General features: G+C 53.9%; 1 protein-coding gene across 4 annotated transcripts in view; it reads right to left on the bottom strand.

Moving 5' to 3' along the window:
- Positions 1-18,256, bottom strand: part of MAD1L1 (mitotic arrest deficient 1 like 1) — a 316,809-nt gene that overhangs the window by 84,635 nt on the left and 213,918 nt on the right. For all 4 annotated transcript variants that reach the window (XM_047713391.1, XM_047713392.1, XM_047713393.1 and 1 more), the window contains one exon: positions 7,939-8,029. In XM_047713391.1, coding sequence (XP_047569347.1) covers positions 7,939-8,029 — 91 coding nt within the window. The remainder of the gene's footprint in view (positions 1-7,938; positions 8,030-18,256) is intronic.

Below are 18,256 nucleotides of genomic sequence, written 5' to 3'. Positions count from 1 at the left end.
GGGAGACCCACACACCTGCCCATGACTGGTCACTGGGGGCGTGGGGGGGGGGCAGTAAAGGGGATAGAGGCCCAGGGGTGGTGGCCACAGAGGCAAGTCCCTTCCTCAAGCCAGAGGCATTTCAGTGAGGGGGCAGCAGGTATTCTGCAAGCCTCCGTCTGCCCTGGGCCAACATGGCCGAGGAAGAGGCCAGGGACGACACAAGCCCGGCTCCTATTCCTTCATTTCCCCTCATTCGCCAGGACAGAGGCTTGATTCAGAAGCTGGGCACTCACCATCACCTGTGGCCAAAGCCTCCACCTCTCAGTGGGCTGTCCTGATTGATGACGGGGGTCTGTGTGCATACTGTGTCTAGCGCCACACAGCCAGCCCTGAAGGGACAAGCCATGGCAGCCGGTGGGGCCATGCCCTCGGCCAGTGTCAAGGAGACAGGAGCAGGATGGGATCCAAATCCAGGCTGCGGGCCTCATGGGGAGAAAGTGACAGGCTGTGAAAGGGGCCTGTGGAGGCCATCACCCACCGGGACAGGACCCCGGCGTGCAGGGTGGGGCCGGGTGTCCTGCTAGTCCTGGGACACTCCCAAAGGACAGGAAGCCCAGGACAAGTGCTCCCTAAGCTGGCCTTCCTTTAGCCCGTTCTGCGTCTCAGAGGTGTCTCCATGGACACCTCTGAACTTGACAGGAGCTGGGGGAACTGCTATGATGGCCAGGAAGCCCTGCACTGGCGTCAGGACAACGGGTCTCTCCTAGCTCTGCCCCAGGGGCTCGAGGCCTTGGTTCCCAGGAGGGACACCGGGTGCTACTGGGCACGAGGCTATAGCTGGCTGAGCAGGGCCCAGGACACATGGGTGGTCTTAGGATGATGGCGCTGCCTTTGCCCACCAGCCTCAGCCTGTGGCCGCGACACTCCAGCCCCACTCCAAGGAAAATTCAGCTTGCCTCGAAGGGACACACATGACATCTCATCACGCCCAGCCTCTAGGCTCACAGACGGCTTGGCCACCGGCACACTCACCGGCACGCTTGGTGAGGAGCATGCAGAGGGCGAGGTATCAGCACGCGGTCTGAGAGCAGCGAGGCTTTGAGGGCCACCGACGGCGCGGGGCCACTACACCCTGAGCCAGCGCTCCCTCTGCCACGTGGTTCCAGCACAGCCAGCGGCAGAGCGGGCAGAGTGGGCCAGCCGGTACCCAGAGGGTCACAAGGTGGAAAGGCCCCATGAGCACACAGGGGAGAGAGCTGGCGGGGCAGAGCCTGGGGGGCTTGAGGCCTGCGGGGACGCCTGCTGACACTGGCTCGTGGGATGAGAGGGGGCTTATGATTCAAGACACATCATTCTCCTCATAAAAAAATCAAGAGAAATCAGTGCTTGTGGAAATGTCTCCATGCAAGTACACATCAGCAAGCTGGCTTTTTTTAGTCCTCGGCGTTAATAAACATGAGCAGCCGGGCGCTGCGGAGGGGAAGGGAGGCTTGGGCTCTTTCCTCAAGCGTCTTGTTTTACACATCCATCCAGAAGTGCAGGCCTGGGGCACACGCCTGCTTGCTCACTCCACGTGTGAAGGGGCGCACGCGGCTGCCCCGGGCTGGGTCACAGACCGCTGGAGCGGAGCCCCGAGTCCGCGTGTGCGCTCATACGGCCGAGACACTGGAGGGAAGACCCCTGACCAGAGGCAGATGCGACCAAGAAACATAGGAGATGAACACCTGTCAGCGTGAGGGTGGGGCACAAAGGGGACCCCACAAACGTACACAGAGCGGTGTTCCCACACAGAACGGTAATTGTCCTCCTACGTCTGCGCCCCCAGAGGTTCACTCTCCTCTCACGAAACCTAACAATGTCCACATTGGCTGGGGAACTAGATACATTTATTCCAGGGCCCACACAAAAATAAACAAGAGGTGCCAGAAACATCCTGCAGGAGAAGTCACAGGGGCAGGGAGGAGGGGACGTGTCATCCCCGGGGGCACCCCAGGCCCGAGGGGACAGCACCCCGCACCAGTGAGGGCAGGTTTGCAGTCAGCGGTCCTGGGGCTATGGGCACGAGCGTCTTCTAGGGAACAGGCCGACGGCAGGCTTCATACCTGGTAAAACACCAGACCAAACGCAAACGCCGCAGTAGCCGTAGGTTTACACGTGAAAGCGAACCGCCATAGAGGAACTCCTTCACAACCTGAGCCACAGACGAGACGCCGACAGATGCACCTGTATGAAAACTTACATACCAAAAACTTCCACTCACTTAAAGACGCCTCAAGCAAAGTCAAAAGACAGATGATCAATGGGAAAATACAACTCACAACTTAAAACAAAACACCTCAGCTCCTCATAATACAAAAAGCTCCAAGAAATCAACACGACCAACAACCCATTTGAAAAACGGACCAAGGACATTAACACACACGAACATACTGAAACGCCCTCGCTCCCGCGTGTAATACAAGGACTGGAAGTTGAAAGCATGCTAGCCCCCCCCACCTGCGGGGGCAGGAGGTCTCCCCGGGGGACAGCGGGGGAGCCTGCAGCCCACGCCGTCCCCCGTGGGGGGCAGTGGTCGCTGACAGACCACCATGAGGCACCATCCGGCAGAAGCCACCAAAAGAAGTACAGGTGCCCTTTGATCCGAAGTTTATCCTACACACACGCACACACACAGAGATGCCAGACACAGGACATGCGCCACAGCCACGTTTATGGCCGCAGAAGGCGAAGACAGGCCACAAACAGGTACCGAATTCAGTATGTTATGGCACATCACAGGGACACATCAAGTGGCCATAAGAAAACCAATGAGACCTCCCAGATCTGTTACGTGAACAACAAGGGGCCGAATGGTTTGAAAACAGGTCATCTTTTGAGTTAAAAGGGGGGCCGGCACTAAGAATTTGTTAGGGGAAAAACAACCAGCAGTCAGAGGAGATCCTACACGAGAGGAACACCGCGAAACACTTCCGGCACCAACCTGTCCCAGCCACCGCAGGACGCAGGGCCAAGCTGCTTGGCCCCAGCTTCCTCCAGAGCCCACCTCCTCGCCATGTCACCTGCTGCTGCATCCCCAGGTGTGCTCCGCTCGTCCACACCCCGAGAGTGTGGGCTGGGAGCCAGGCAAGGTCACTGCCTGCAGAGCTCGTGCTCCAGAGGACCGACCCACAAAGAAGTCCCAGATGTGGCCTGAAGGCACTGCCCAAGCTGGCCCCAAGGGATGGGCAGGGCTGGTGGGCAGAGACCGGGGGTGGGGGGTGGGGGGGCGCTCCAGACAGTTGTCGTGGGAGCTGGGAGCACTGAGGGGAAAGCCAGCTGGATGAGGGGGCCTGTGGTCCTCACACAGAGACCCCAAGCTGTCAGGGCAGGAATGAGAGCCAACGGTGCAGCAGGAGGCATGGGCCTCTGCTGGGGGAATGGAGGCACAGGACGTGGGGATCTTGGGACTTGAGGGACCCGGCTCCTTCATCTGCTTGGAGGGAAGGACCACTCTCTTTCTTCAGCGACCGTGAGGCCTTCTATGTGTGCAGCTGACAAGGAGCCTCACTGGGCACTGGAGGCAGGGGTGAGGGGCGACTCCCGCACAGCGGAGATCGGCACCTGCCTGTCGCAGACCAGCTGTGGCTGTGGTTGGCCACTGTCAGTCTAGCGCCCCTAAGCTCTGGTCATGCTCGTTGGGGCTCTCCCTTCACGCAGGAATCCCCAACACATGGCCTATGGGATTTGGCCCCCCTGGGGAGGGGCCCAGAGAGCACTGCAGACACATAGGCAGAGGGCCAGCCAGGGATGGGACACGCCCAGGGTCGTGGTCAGTAGCCGGAGTCCACAGGGGAAAGGTCAGAGGCAGGAGGGTTCTGAGAAGCAGAGGTCAGGCCTGCCTTGGGCTCAGGGCTCCTGGGCAGGTGGGAGCAGGTGGGGTAGAGGAGGTCTGTCCCCGGGAGGGGGCCCAGGCCAGGCAGAGGGAACCTGCAGGTGGGAGGGAACCAGTGGGCACCTTGGGGGCCATCCTGTCACAGCATCAGTGGGGAGAGGGCAGGATGGTGTGAGGAGTGCAGCTCCCCCAACCTCGTATTCAGGAAGAGGGAAGGAGGTGGAGGCCGGGAGGGTCTGATGAGACAGGGCTGCTTGCCTGCTGACGCAGGGACAGGAGCAGGGACGTCTCCACGGGCACCGTGAGCTTTCCGCTCACAGGCAACCCAGCAATTTTCTACCCACTCCGTTTCCAAAAACGATACTTATTTCAAATGTCACTGGGCTGCAGTCTGGTCCCCTTCCTGAGCAATGCTGCTGGTGGGCTATGGGCAGCCCCATCCCGTCCTGGGGAGCCAATGGCGGGCTGGGGGGGCAGGGGGTGAATCGGGACTTGCGCCCACCCCGGCTGGTCACCTGGCTGGATACACAGCGTGATCAGGCAGCACTGAGGGCAGCAGGACGTGGGCTCTTCTCCCAGAGATGAATTCTGCTTGATTACATGCATGCTGAAGCATTTACAGGGAAGGGTGCAGATGTTTGCAATTTGCTTTAAAATGCATCAAAAAACGGTAAAAGCACTGATGGATGGTGGAGGGGTGGCATCAGGGGCCCCCACGCTCATGCCAGGATCTGGGCGGTAGGAAGTGGGTCTGCACGGAGGAGCTTGTCCGGCTTTGCTGGACATTTGAGGATACTTGTCGCGCGCTGGGACCAACCCGGCAGGGCCGAGGGCACAGAGTGCATGTACGTACGTGGCCCGGCTGTGCTTTGCACATGCGGTGTCCAGCCCGGGCCAGGCTGCTGACAGACATGTGGCCCCTGGCCCTGGTGCTGCCATGTCTGGTCTCCTCTCGGCTACACCTGTGGCCCATGGCTGTCACAGTCCCCAAGCCTGGCCCGTCAGAACCTCCAATGTGGAAAAGCATGTGTGTTGTCATCAAGGTGATGCACAGGATGGCGGGGTTTCTACTCACAGAAGTCGCAGCAGTGGCCCTGCTCGGTTGGCAGTGAGACACCCAGCCTGGGGGCTGTCACTACGGTCATCAAAGTGGCCTGACTGACACCAGGGCCACAGCCACCACCCACGCCAGAGCCCACTCACTGAGAAAAGGCCAGTGGGAGGTCAGGGATAATGGGACGTGTCCTGCTACCATTCCTCAATCATTCTCTTGACTCTGGGAAACTGAGGCCTGTGGAGAGGTGTATGGAGCAGGGCTGGGGTGGGAGGGAGCAGGGGGCCCAGGCAGGGAGAACCAGGGCCATGGCGGCACGTCCTGCTCCACGGCTACCAGTCCCCCGCTCCAGCAGCCACATGGGGAGCACAGGGCGCCCTCTGCCTCTAGGCCCAGACATCCAGGCCGTCTGCTCACTCCCAGCCCTGGAGAATTCTGGACCTGTCCAACCCATCCCGCCTCTACAGAAGGTGTCTGTGAGTGAGCCATTCACAGGCTAGCCGACCGCAGGCCTGTTTCCCCATCACTAGAGGGCGGCATGCACGGGACAGCTGCAGTTCCCCGCCCCCCCGCCCCCCCCCCCCCCCGCCCCCGGGGCGGCTGGTGGGAGTCCCCTCCGTGGGCTGGGGCACCAGGACGAGTGTGGGGGCAGCTGGGCCCCGGCCCCACGGCAGACCTGCCCCCAACGCCGTCTGGGCACCCAGAGCGAGTGGAGCAGCAGGCGCACACCAGGCTCGGAGCGGTAACCGGAGCTGTTTCCTCACCAACCAGCTGTGAACTAATTACAAGAAGTCTAACTAGTGGCGCTCCCTCTCCAAGCATATGTTCCCAATTAAGTCAAACTGCAGCTGATTTTAATCAATCTTCCTTGAAGCGGCCCAACTTGAAGCCTGTCGCAGAGGGAAGAGGGGACAGTGTGGGGGCGTGTGCTCAGAAACACCGGAGTCCCGTGGCCGGACTGCACCCTGTGAGGCGGGGGGCTCACTGGGCAGTAGGGGGTGGACACCTGGGCCTCGGCCAGACACAAGTCCTTCTCATCCACTCTGCATGACCAGCAGGGCCATTCACCTGGCCTTCACTCCTGTCTGTCCTGGGGGTCTGCGCACTCAGCCGGGCCGGAGCTCACAGGTGCTTGTCATGAGCCGGACGAGGGGATGGTGTCTGGGTCAGTCAGACAGAATAGCCGCTGCCTCAGCCAGAGTCCCAGCCCTCTGAAACGGCCGGCTTAGCCCCGGGGTGCCAACCTCTGCACCACACAGCAGACCCGGGCTGGGGTAGCCGGTGGGGGGAGCGGACCAGGAGACCAGGAACAGAGTTCCCAGCTCAGCTCTGCCCCTTCTGCTGGGTACCCTGGGCCGAATGACAGCCCCTCCCTGACCGGATGTTTCCTCATCAGGGAAACGGGGTAGTGGGACCTCCCACTGGCGATCATGGACACAGATAAAGGTCTTCAGAGCACAGCAATGGTGCATGGCCGACTTTCCTGAGACAAGACCCAGTCTCCACGCAGGGAAGGCCCTCGTGGATCTGAGCTGCAAGCAGGAATATGGAGAGGCTATCACAGTCCCCCTCTCCCTGCCTCTCAAGGTCAGCAACGGCACTGCTGCAGGAACAGCAGGCTGGCTGCGGGACACCCGCCGGAACAGAGAAAGCAGGCGTGTGTGACCATCTAGAAGCTTCCGCCACCCACTCCTCTGCATTTCAGCCCTGCCACCCCCACCCGGGGGCTGCAGCCAAGACTCAGGGAGTCCCGTCACATCCATCCACATGCACCTGAGCCCCAGCAGGACGGAGACCTGGCCCCCAAGGCCTGCCCCCGTGGCTGGGCTGTGGCACCTGCTGAGCTCCTGACCGGCTCCCATAGGTGGGGAGACAGACACTACCTGGCCCCGTGGGTGGGAGCCCAGCCCCCTGGGCCATGAGCAGCTCCAGAACTTGCTGCAAGGCCTCTGCCCCACCCAAGGGCCGGTGTGGTGCTCCAAGTATCTCCACCCAGGAAGACTCGAGATGGGAAGAGCACCGGACACCCAACCTCCCAGCATGCTGGCACTGGTGGTGAACGTCCATGAGCCATGGGGCTCACCTGCACCGCACCCCAGAGATCCCGCCAAGAGCCACAGCAGGCTCCCTGGAAGCCCAGAGGCAGGGAAAAAGGAAATGAAAGATTTTAGCAGGGCTCCATGCACCCCAATCACAGTGGGGAGGGGGGCCCTGGGCCGCTGTCAGCCCCGCTGGCAGGCTGCACCCAACCGGACATGCAGGAGACACCCACCAAGCCTGCTCTGACAGGGACCAGCTGACAGGCAGCTGGGGCCGACCTGCCAACAGCCCAGCTCTCCCTTCTGAGGCCCGCGGCCCAATTAAACCGGCACAGCTCCTAGCACTGACCGCCGCCAGCCACGGCCCACGGCGCCGTGCCTCATCAGAGTTGTCACTGCTCCCGACTCCCAGCATCGGTAATAAAAAAGGGATTTGATTTGCCTCTAATAGGTGTCAAGATAAAATCAATGGCCTGTCCAAAATCTGGGTAATCACGAACTTGCAGGTTCCTCGCCATGGAACAATTCAGACAGGAGGATAACAACGAAAAACAGCGAACAGAGTCAAAGGCAGTGTGACTTCACGGCTGTGGGAGGTGGGGATGGGCCTGGACACAGACCCCAACAGAGAAGGTCCCTGGGGGTTCTCAGCCACCACACGGGCCACAGGCTGTGGCTGGTGTAGGGGGAGGGGAGAGGGGAAGAGCACTGATGGAGCACAGGACCGTGACCCTGGCCTGGTGACATGTGGGCCAAAGGCAGCACCCATCTCTGCTAGGCTCCGGGACACATGCTCTCGGCCAACGAGGGGTGCGTGTGTCCTGGGAGGTCCCTGACTCGGCTTAGTCTGATGAACCAGAAGACAGGGCGTCTATGGGTGTGGGAAGCACGGACACTGACACGCAGGGAGAAGCCAGGAGAGCAGGGTGCGCCCGGGGGGGACGCAGAGCGCTGGGAGAAGCCTCCACCTGTGGCCGCCTGCCCACACGCACCTGCAGGGTGAACCGCTCGAGCTGCATTTCCAGCATCCTCTTGTCTTCTTCCAGACGACTGCGCTCCCCTTCCAGTTCCTCAATCTTCAACCTACAAGAAGAGCCGGACCATGAGGACACAGTCCCCAGCCCGCACATCCGTTCCGCAGCAAGGGCGCCTCTGTGGGGTGGGGGTGGGGCCGGTTCTTGCACAGGCGGGGAGTGCGGCCCACGTGTCTGCTCTGACCGAGAGCGGAGGGTGCTACAGGGGATATTCACTGATCACAGCTGGGGGATGGGGTGCAAGGGAAAATGAACCAGCACAGGTAGGAGCCTGCACGTGTCCTGCATCTGTCGGTCTGCTCACAGCAGGTGTGACCACATGTCGTAGAGGACACAGAACCATGGAGATGGCCTGAGGACAAGCGTGGGCTGGGGAGGGAAGCCAGACTGTGGGGAAGTGGGCTCAGTGCCGACACAGGCATGTGGCAGGCTTCAGCTCACTGTGAGAAACTCTTATTTTTGTCTTCATTTTTTTAAAGTTAATTTTTTGAAAGGCACTACATTCACATGATTTACAAAGCAGAAAGCATGTCCAGGAAGCAGGGCCTGGCACGCACACAGGCTAAGGACCAGGGCCTTCCCCACCACTAGCCAGAATGGAAAACTCTCATTTCATGGATTATTCAGGAAGGTCTTGGCTCAGGAGCGAGAGATAATTATCTCCAGACTCAGAAGCGCTCCAGGATGGCCTAGCAAATCACACAAGATCTGAAAGGACCAAACTCTTTCCAAGAAACCTAATTGCATCTCTGAAAAAGCTCAAGATTTATATGAATACAAAAACATTCAGAATCCAACAAGCCAAAACTTCAGTGTCCACCAACTAATCAAGGCCTAGCGGGCATTAAAAGAAGTAGGGAAATATGACCCATAATGAGGAGAAAAATCAATCAACTGGAACCCACCGAGAATGGCAGACAGGAAGTAGCATCCAAGGACCAGAACAGTTACTCCAAGTGTCGGGACATGGAAGCAACAGTCCGCTGTCCAGCAGCTCAGCGGCTGAGGAGCAAAGAGCAAGATGACCCGATCCCTGGAGGGGAGGCCCCGGCACCCAGGCTGACAGACACCCCGGACAGGCTAACAACACAGTTGACGCGGCAGGAGACAGGTTCACACCCTTGAAGACTAAAGAAAGAAAACAACCCAACACACAAAACATCCCAAACAATCCCTAGTGAAATAGACAAGAAAAGGAATATTTAAGGCTGACAGGGCCGTCCCTGAGCTGTGGGGCCATCATGGAACACAACATCTGCATGAGCAGGGTCCCTAGAGGAAAGGACAGGGATGGAGAGAAGGACAAATGCTGCAAGAAAGCCCCACATTTGATGAAAAGTAAACACAGACCCAAGGAGCTCAACAAACCCCAGGCACAAGACACATGAAGAAAAATAGCCCCAGTGCACGTGTGAAACAGAAGAAAAATCTTCGAAATACTGAAATAAGAAAACAATGCCAACCTAGAATTCGATTCCCAGTGAAAATATTCATAAACAAAAACAAGATAAAGCTGTTCTGAGGCGAACGAAACCTGCATGAACGTGTCGCCGGCAGACCCGCTCTGCAAGGGAGGTCGAGGGAAGCCCTCCTAGCAGCAAGATGGGGACACCGCAGGGACACGAGGATCCATGCAAAGGAGCGAGGAGCAGTGGACAGCGTGACTATGGTGGCAAATATGTGGCTCTTGATTTCCTCTAAGGATGGCTAGCTTCTGTTTGCAGCTGGTACACAGCTGACAAATGCTATCACAGGACTTTCAGGTACGTAACCCCATGACTAACGTCACCATCTGTCCCCACACAAAGTTGCTGCACGGTCAGGGGCTGCCTTCCCTGTGTCGTATGTCACACCCCGTGACTTACCTGTTTTATGACCACAGGTCTGTACCTTCCAATCCCCACCACCCACTTTGCCTACCCCTCCCCCTTGGGTAGCCAGCAGTTTCTGCTCCTATCTGTGAGTCGTTTCTGTTTCGCTTCATTTGATCACTCATTTTGTCTTTTAGATTCCACATAAGTGAAACAGTATGGCATTTGCCTTCTCTGACTTAGTTCACTGAGCATAACAGCCTCTAGGTCCATCCATGTTGTCACAAGAGGCAAAATCTCATTCTTTTTTTTATGGCTGAGTAATATTCTACTGTGTGTATATACTGCATCTTCTAGCCAAGATACAAAAGCAAATTACTGTTTTTTGAGGAGACTGTTTCAACAACACTAATAAAAAGTGTATTGGGGTCTGAGGTAGGATTATAAATAGAATGTGTGACACACACAGCACAGAGGCTCGAGGGGAAGATCAGATACATGTAGTTACGAGGCTGCATCACTTGCAGGAAGGCTGTGGTATGTGGAAGATGTACCGTAACCCTGAAAATAATCCCTAAAATAGCAAAGAGTGATGACTAATAAGTGAAATAAAGGAAATAAAATGAAACAAAATATACACAATGAGTTAGAAAGAAAACAGGAAAATGGGGAATGCAGAGGAAGAGATGGGACGAGTAGAAGATAGTGAGACCCAGGTGTACCAGTCGCCACAGGACATGTGAGCCTACACGCAGGCCATCAAAGTGGGCAGGACAGCAGACCCCAGCCATGGGCTGCTTACAGGAGCACTCGTGATACGAAGAGGCACACCTCCGTAAGATACCAACACGAAGAGGACAGCGGAGAAGGCTGAGACACTGCTGGTGTCAAGGTGAATTCCAGAGCCAAGAACGGCACCCACAAGGCAAAGTCATAATGACAAAGGGGCCAACTGGCCAAGAGAACATTACCGTCCTAAGCGCGCATACACCAATGACAGCGCTTCAATGGAGACGCGGCAAAACCTGACAGAAATGTGGGGAGAAAGAGCCAGACCCTCAGTTACAGCCAGACATTTCATATCACTCTCTCAATCACTGAGAGAGCGAGAAGCAAAAAACCCAGAAGGAGAAAGTAGACATGAACAACATGATCAGCCAGCTTGACTCAAGCATCCAGCAGGAGCCCTCTGATGAGTACAGCACAGGGCACAGTCTTCTTGGGTGGACACATAGTATTTACCAGCACAGACAGAGGGTGGGCCATGCAAGGAGGCTCCCTCAATGTGCTGAAAAGGATTTTTTAGTAATTCAAGTACCTTTTGTGTCCCTAATGGAATTGAGCTACAGAAATCAACAGAAACCAAAGAATGATAATTGGACAGCGTGATCCACAACAGCACCCAAGAACACAGAGCGCAGGGAGATCATTCTGGAAAACCTGTCAGAGGCCTGCCTTCTGATAACTACGCAGAGGTCCGCAGAGCAGCGGGGAATCAGCATGAGCCCGAAACATGGGGTACCCGTGGCCGTGGCTGGAGGGCTGGCCTGACGAGATTTCACTTCTCCCCACACTGTTCAAGAGAATCCAAACCATCCCAGTCAAATCCCACACATTTCTCTGTACAAACAAGCTCATTCTAAAAGTCATGTGGAAATGTAACAGGCCCAGAATGCTCAAAACAACAATGGGGAAAAGGTTGGAGAGCGAACAACCTAATTTCAAGAATTGTCAAAAAACCACAGTGACCACAATAGCCCTGGCCTGAAGTCAGACTGAGGAAAAACAAGAGGCCCCAGAAATAAACACTTACACGTGGACAGTGTGTTCTGCTACATTTTCTAAGGCAATCCAGCACAGAAAGGATGCTTGTTGTTTTTTTTTTTTTTTAAGATTTATTTAACTATTTTAGAGAGAGTGAGAGAGAGCATGCATGCAAGCCAGAGGAGGGACAGAGGGAGGGGAGGAATCTGTAGCAGACGCCCCGCTGAGCACTGAGCCAGACATGGAGCTTGATCCCAGGTCGCAGAACTCACGACAGCCCAAAATTAAGAGTCAGACACTTGTTCAACTGAGCCACCCCAGTGCCCAGAAAGGATGTCTGTTTAACAAACAGTGCTGGGACAGCTGGGTATTTATTAAAAAAAAAAAAAAAAAAAAAAAAAAAACACAAAAAAAAAACAAACCTCAGATTCTATAATGTGTATAATATAAAAAAAACTCAAAATGGGAATATAGACCTCCACATAAGTTGAAAAATAATAAAGTTCCCAAGAATATACAGGAAAACATGTGAATCTGGGATAGGAGAAGTTTCCCAGCTCTGATATCCAAATCATCACAAATAAAAAGAAAAAACATGATACAGATTTCTCTCTAAAAGCCTCAGGAAGCAGCGAAATGGCGAGCGGCAGAATGCGAGGAGACACCCGCAAAGAAAGTGTGTGACAGAGGACCTGTGCGAGAACGGACGGAGAACACTCAGACTCGGCAAGGAGTAGACTGCCAGGGGAGAACGGCCCGAGTGGGGACGCTGGGCCGAGCAAGACACCGATGAGGACCAGCAGAGACACTCAGCGCTATCGGTCATTTGCGATACAGAGTCCAAACCACAGGCAGAGGCCACCGTGCACCGGCTATGGTCACAGTGAGAAAGGCTGCGGTCCAGGTGCTGGCAAGGAGACCCTGGGAGGCCGTCTGCTGCCCGTGGGGATCCGGGGTGGTGCAGCCACTCTGCAGACAGGCAGATTCCCAAACCAGGGCAACACGCCCCCGTCAGCCATGCCACACGTTGGCGGGTACCTGAGAGAAGAGAAAATACGTTTCCACACGAGGACTTTGTCGGAGATGAAGGCCAAAAGCCTGGGAAAGTGAACGGCTGGCCCCAAGTGCCCGCACAGACACACCGCGCCTTGTCGAGCCGGCAACCGGGAGGAACGCACTGCCGGTCTGTGCACACAGATCTCTCCGAACAGCGAGCACTGACACACAGGAGTGGACACTGCGGGAGTCCATTCCTCTCCAACTTCCAAGTGCCACGCAGTCCGCTCGAGTGAACGCAGATGAGCAGCGGCCTGGGTGGGGGAGGAAGGGAGGACCTCAGGCACTGGAGAGCAAACGTCAGGTCGCAGGCGTGTGGTGCCCGACAGCGGCGTGCGGGCACAGTGTCTGCAAGAACGTCACACTATACGCTCTGACCACAGGCAGCTCGCTGTCACTTACATGGCTGATGTGCCCCACCTCACACCTGCGTAAGCCTGCTGCAGGCCGCCCAGAGCTGGGGGTACTGGCCAGAGCGCCGACATGCACCACCCTCGCCGACAGGAACCGATGGGAACTGACGGGAAGCGGGCTCTGGTGGTCGGGCTCCAGCGTTGCTGCCCTTCCCTGCTGGGTCACAGCTTCGCCGAGGGCTGTACGAGGAGGCATCCCCCAGAGTGGGGGTGGGGGGAAGTCCAGCACCCAAGGCCGCCTCAGAGAAGCCGCCTTCCAGGAAGGACTCCTGCATCTTGGGCGCAGGCTGTGAGAGAAGGCCCTCTGGGCCGCTGGGCAGCAGGATGTTCCGGATTCTGAAGGCTCGTGAGCACGTGCCCTTGAGGGCTATGTTCAAAGGAGCAGGCATGTGGCTGCAGGCACGTCAGGGAGACGGCTTGCTCTTGTCCAGCCCACAGTTGGAGGACAAGCCTACACCACTAACACTTGTTGACTCATTTTAACATGGAGCACTTTCTCTCCCTGGTCCTCCTCTTCCAGCAAGCTGTCACCTTGCCGAGGGAAGGAGAAGGACCCCACTCACAAGGCTGCTTTGCCTACAAGTGGTTCAAAGCAAGCAGCTGTGTGTGTTTCCTGAAACCGAGGACCTCCACGTTTTGTAGACGTGGGGGTGCTTTATAACCCGGACACCATCCCAGGTCACTGCTTGAGAAGTCTCAGCCAGTCACATGGGTGTGTGTGTCCAAGAATCAGCTAGGAGACAGCAGCTGCTCACTGTTCTCACTGAACTACGAAACGGTGATGGTGTGGGGACGGGGTGCCAGGAGTGAAGCCCCAGAGTTGCCCAGAGAGGGGACAGCCAGTGGCAGTGGCCCATGATGCACCTGTCCAGGCTGAGCACCCACAGATCCCACCTGCACACACTGCCTGTTGCCTCCTCCTCCCTGATGGGCCCTGACCGCCGGCTCACACCACCCCCGCGGCCTTCCCCATCCCGTGCGTCACACGCCCACCCTGCGTTTCCAGCACAGAGCAAAGTGTCAGGCTCACACAGGCCTAGAGGACCGTGTCTGCACACAACTGTCGGAATCCCGCAGGAGAGGCTGGAGAGGCTGGAGCATGGAGAGGCTGACGGCCCAGGCTCTGGGGTCAGTCATACACGGAGCGGGGGTCTGGCCGTGGACCGAATGTCTGTGTCTCCCCAAATTCTTATGCTGAAGCCCTACCCACCGTGTGATGGAACGTGGAGGTAACCACGGTTCCCTGAGGTCATGAGGGTGGGACCCTGCGATGGGGTGACCCTCCCTGTCAGAGAGAGATCCGAGGGCTTAGGCACACTATGCCCAGCTCTCTGTCCTGTTGTTGTAAGCCTCCTGCAAACCAAAATGTAATCCAAAATGAACACTGGGCACGAAAGAAGGTTATGGGTATCACTCTGGACAAGATACTCATTCACTTCCTTCATCTATAAAACTGGGAAAATAGGGGCGCCTGGGTGGCTCAGTGGGTTAAGCCGCTGCCTTCGGCTCAGGTCATGATCTCGGAGTCCTGGGATCGAGCCCCGCATCGGGCTCTCTGCTCAGCAGGGAGCCTGCTTCCTCCTCTCTCTCTGCCTGCCTCTCTGTCTGCTTGTGACCTCTCTGTCAAATAAATAAATAAAATCTTTAAAAAAAAAAAACTGGGAAAATAATAGTCCATACTGGTTTTTTTTGTCTTTTTTTTTTTTTTTTAACAGCTTGTTTTAAGAATTAAATGAGTCAGTGCTTGGCACATAGTACATGCTCATGCAAGAAAGAAACACGGAAAGAAGGAATGACAACAGGAGGAAGGGAGCGAGCGGAGGGGCTATGTTGACACTGGACACGGCACCAGCCGCCCGCTGGAAAGGGGCCACGGCACAATGTGGAGGCACAGTGTGGAGACCCCGTGCCTGGGTCCCAGAGGCACAGGAAAGCAAACTGAGCAAGCATTTTGCAACAAGCAGATGCTGGCGGCAGAAAGGGCTACACGAGCCACAGACCAGGCAGGCCTAATGGATGTGGGAACAACGCACTCCCCCTCCCCGGGACAACAGAGTCCTTCACAAGGACAGGAAAGCATTCTCCAAGACAGATCGTATTCCTGTGGCATTTAGCAAACCTTTACACATTTTTAAAACCAGAAATTGTACAAACTATATTCACAGACCATAACGGAATTAAACCAGAGATCGGTAACAGGCAAGTAGCAGGAGAATCTCTAAGTGTCTGAAAGTCTAACATCGCACATCTCAATGACACGTTGTTTGGAGAAGCGCCTGATGAGACTCTAAATTACGTTTGCGTGAATGCGACAAGAACACGACACAGCTCACTGCAGGACACAGCTGAAGGGGAGCAGGGACACTTCCACTGGAAAACAAGATCTCAAATCAATAATCTAAGCCTCCACCTTAGAAACCAGACAGAAAGGGAAAAAAATCTACCCAGAACAAGCAGAAGGAAAGATATATAAAGAGCAGACATCAGTGAAACTGAAAACAGAAAAACAAAGAGAAAAATGCAAGAAACCAAACACTCGTTCTGTGAAGAGGCCAGTGACACAGCGAGCCTCCAGCAAGACTGGCAAAGAAGAGACAAAACAGAGGACACAAAGTTATCATATCAGGAGCAAGAGGTCTCCCCCCACAGATCCTCCAAACCAACAGGAAAGGAGCCGTGTACACAGCTGTGTGCACAGAACCTGCCAATTCAGGTGGGATATACCAATGCAGCAATCCAGCTGAATTCTCCCAAGATACAGCACACAGCCTGGGTAATTCCAGGACTAGAGGAGACGTTACACACGACAGAAACATCCAGGCTTAGTTGGTTTTACTGGGTGCAAACGGTTAGGGAAGAAATGATGCCAGTTCGACACCATCTCTTCCAGAAAAACAAAGGAGAAGGGGATGCCTCCTAGCCCATTTCACTGGGTCAGCATTATGCTGTACAAACCCAGACAGGCACAGCCTGGAGAGCCACGGGCTGGCACCCCTCATGAATATGGACACAAAACTCATCAACAAGATGTGAGCAAGCTGAATCCAGCAATATGTGAGAAGGACATTACATTACAACCCAGGAGGGCTCACCTCAGGGTGTCAGGCTGGTTCAAGACTGAAAAATAAATCAACGGAATCTGCCATATCGACAGTCTGAAGAAGGAACACCACATGATCATACCAATCAATTCAAGGAAAAAGAAAGGACCTGAAAAAATTCAGTATTCATTCAATATAAATCAAGAAGAGAAGGGAACTTCTACATGCTGACAAAAGGCACCTACAAAAAACCTACAGTTCACCTCATTCTCAAGGGCTTCAGACTGAATGCCCTCCCCCAAGACCAAGAACAAGGCAAAGGTGTCCGCCTTCATCATCCCACTTCAACATCGTGCAGGTGTCCCAACCAGCACAAACCACAAGGAAAGGAGACCAAAAGCGTATCACTCGGCGAAGACCTCAACTAACCAAATTAACAGACAACAGAACATCCATGTAGAAAGGTCCAAAGTATTGGAACAATAGAACCCTCATAAAACTGATGAGAACATGAAGTAAGGTTTCAGGATACAAAATGAATAACTACAAAATCAATCATTTCTAGGTAATAGCAATGTATGAGAGTAAACCAAAACAAAACAAACTTTAGAACTGACATGAAAAGACATACTTAGGTCCAAACCTAATAAAATTAGACATGAAAACTAGGACATTACTTCTAATGTTTTTGGAAATAAAAAGGACTGCCCGATAAGACCACGGATGACTAGGCACAGATTGGATACGTGAGACTAATTCCTAGCAACCAACAACTTACTAAAATTGACACAAGATAAAACAGAAATCTGAAGAGACCAGTGAAAGTAAGGAAACAGAAGCAGGGATAAAACAGGGCAAAGAAAAGCGCAGAACCGCACACCTTCATGGGTGAGTTCCACCAAACATTCACAAGGGAGTAAACATGAATCCTTCCCAAATTCTTTCAAAAAGTTAAAAAGGAGGGCATCCTTCCAAACTCATTCTACAAGCCCAGTGTTACGGTGGTACTCAGCCAGGCAAAGACACCATGAGAAAACCCCAGACCAATGACCTTATTCAACAGAGACGTAAGAATCCTCAACAACATACTAGCAGACCGAATTCAGCACCATATTGAAAGGATCATACACCACAACCAAGTGGGACTCGTGCCAGGAATGCAAGGTTGTCTCAGAATATGGACATCATTCAATACAATATACCATATTAATAGAATAAAGAAAAACCCCACATGATCATCTCAACAGACATGGGGAAGGCATCTGACATACCAGCAACACTCAACTACCTGCAGAGAGGGACTTCAACATGACAAAGGGCCTATTTGAAAAAACCCAGAGCTATTATCAAGCTCAGTGGTACAAGATTGAAAGGTCTTCCTGTAGGATCAGAAACAGGACAAGGATGCCTGCTCTCACCACTTCCATTTGACATACTACTGGAAGTTCCAGCCAGAGCAATTAGGCAATAAAAAGAAATAAAAGTTTCCATACTAGAAAGGAAAAAGTAAAACTGTATTTGCAGCTGCTATAATCTAGAAAGCCCTAAAAAATCTGCAAAACCAACACACACCTATTGGGAGTTAATAAATGAATTCAGGAAGGTGCAAGCTTTAAAAACAATTATGTAAAATTCAGTTATATTTCTATCTCCTAGTAATGAATAATCTGAAAAGGAAATTAAGAAAACAATTCCACTTACAACAACATCATAAAGAACAAAATACTTAGGAATTAACTTACCCACGGACATAAAGATATGTATATTGAAAATTGATACATGTTACTAAAAGCAATGAAAGAAGGGGCACCTGGCTGGCTCAGTCAGAAGAGTATGTGACTCTTGACCTCAGGGTTGTCAGTTTGAGCCCCATGTTGTATGTAGGGATTACTTAAAAATAAAATCTTAAAAAAAAAAAAAAAAGAAAAGAAAAAAAGAAAGAAATGAAAGAAAACCGAAATAAATGGAAGGCATCCCATGTTCAGGGATAGGAAGACTTGAGTGTGGTTAAGACCTCGGAAGAGTCCAAATAATCTTGAGAAAGAATGAAGCTAGAAGACTCCTACATCCTGCCTTCAAAACTTACTAGAAGGCAATAGTCATCGGAGAGGAATGGACTTTATGCAGATAACAATGAACAATGCGGATGAATGTCACTGAAGCCAAGTGAACAAAACCAGTCTCAGAAGAT

This window comes from Lutra lutra, chromosome 18 (genome assembly GCF_902655055.1).
Source record: "Lutra lutra chromosome 18, mLutLut1.2, whole genome shotgun sequence".
NCBI classification, from domain to species: domain Eukaryota; kingdom Metazoa; phylum Chordata; class Mammalia; order Carnivora; family Mustelidae; genus Lutra; species Lutra lutra.
The sequence above is the reverse complement of the archived record's forward strand: the minus strand, read 5'-3'. Positions and strand labels throughout refer to the sequence as shown.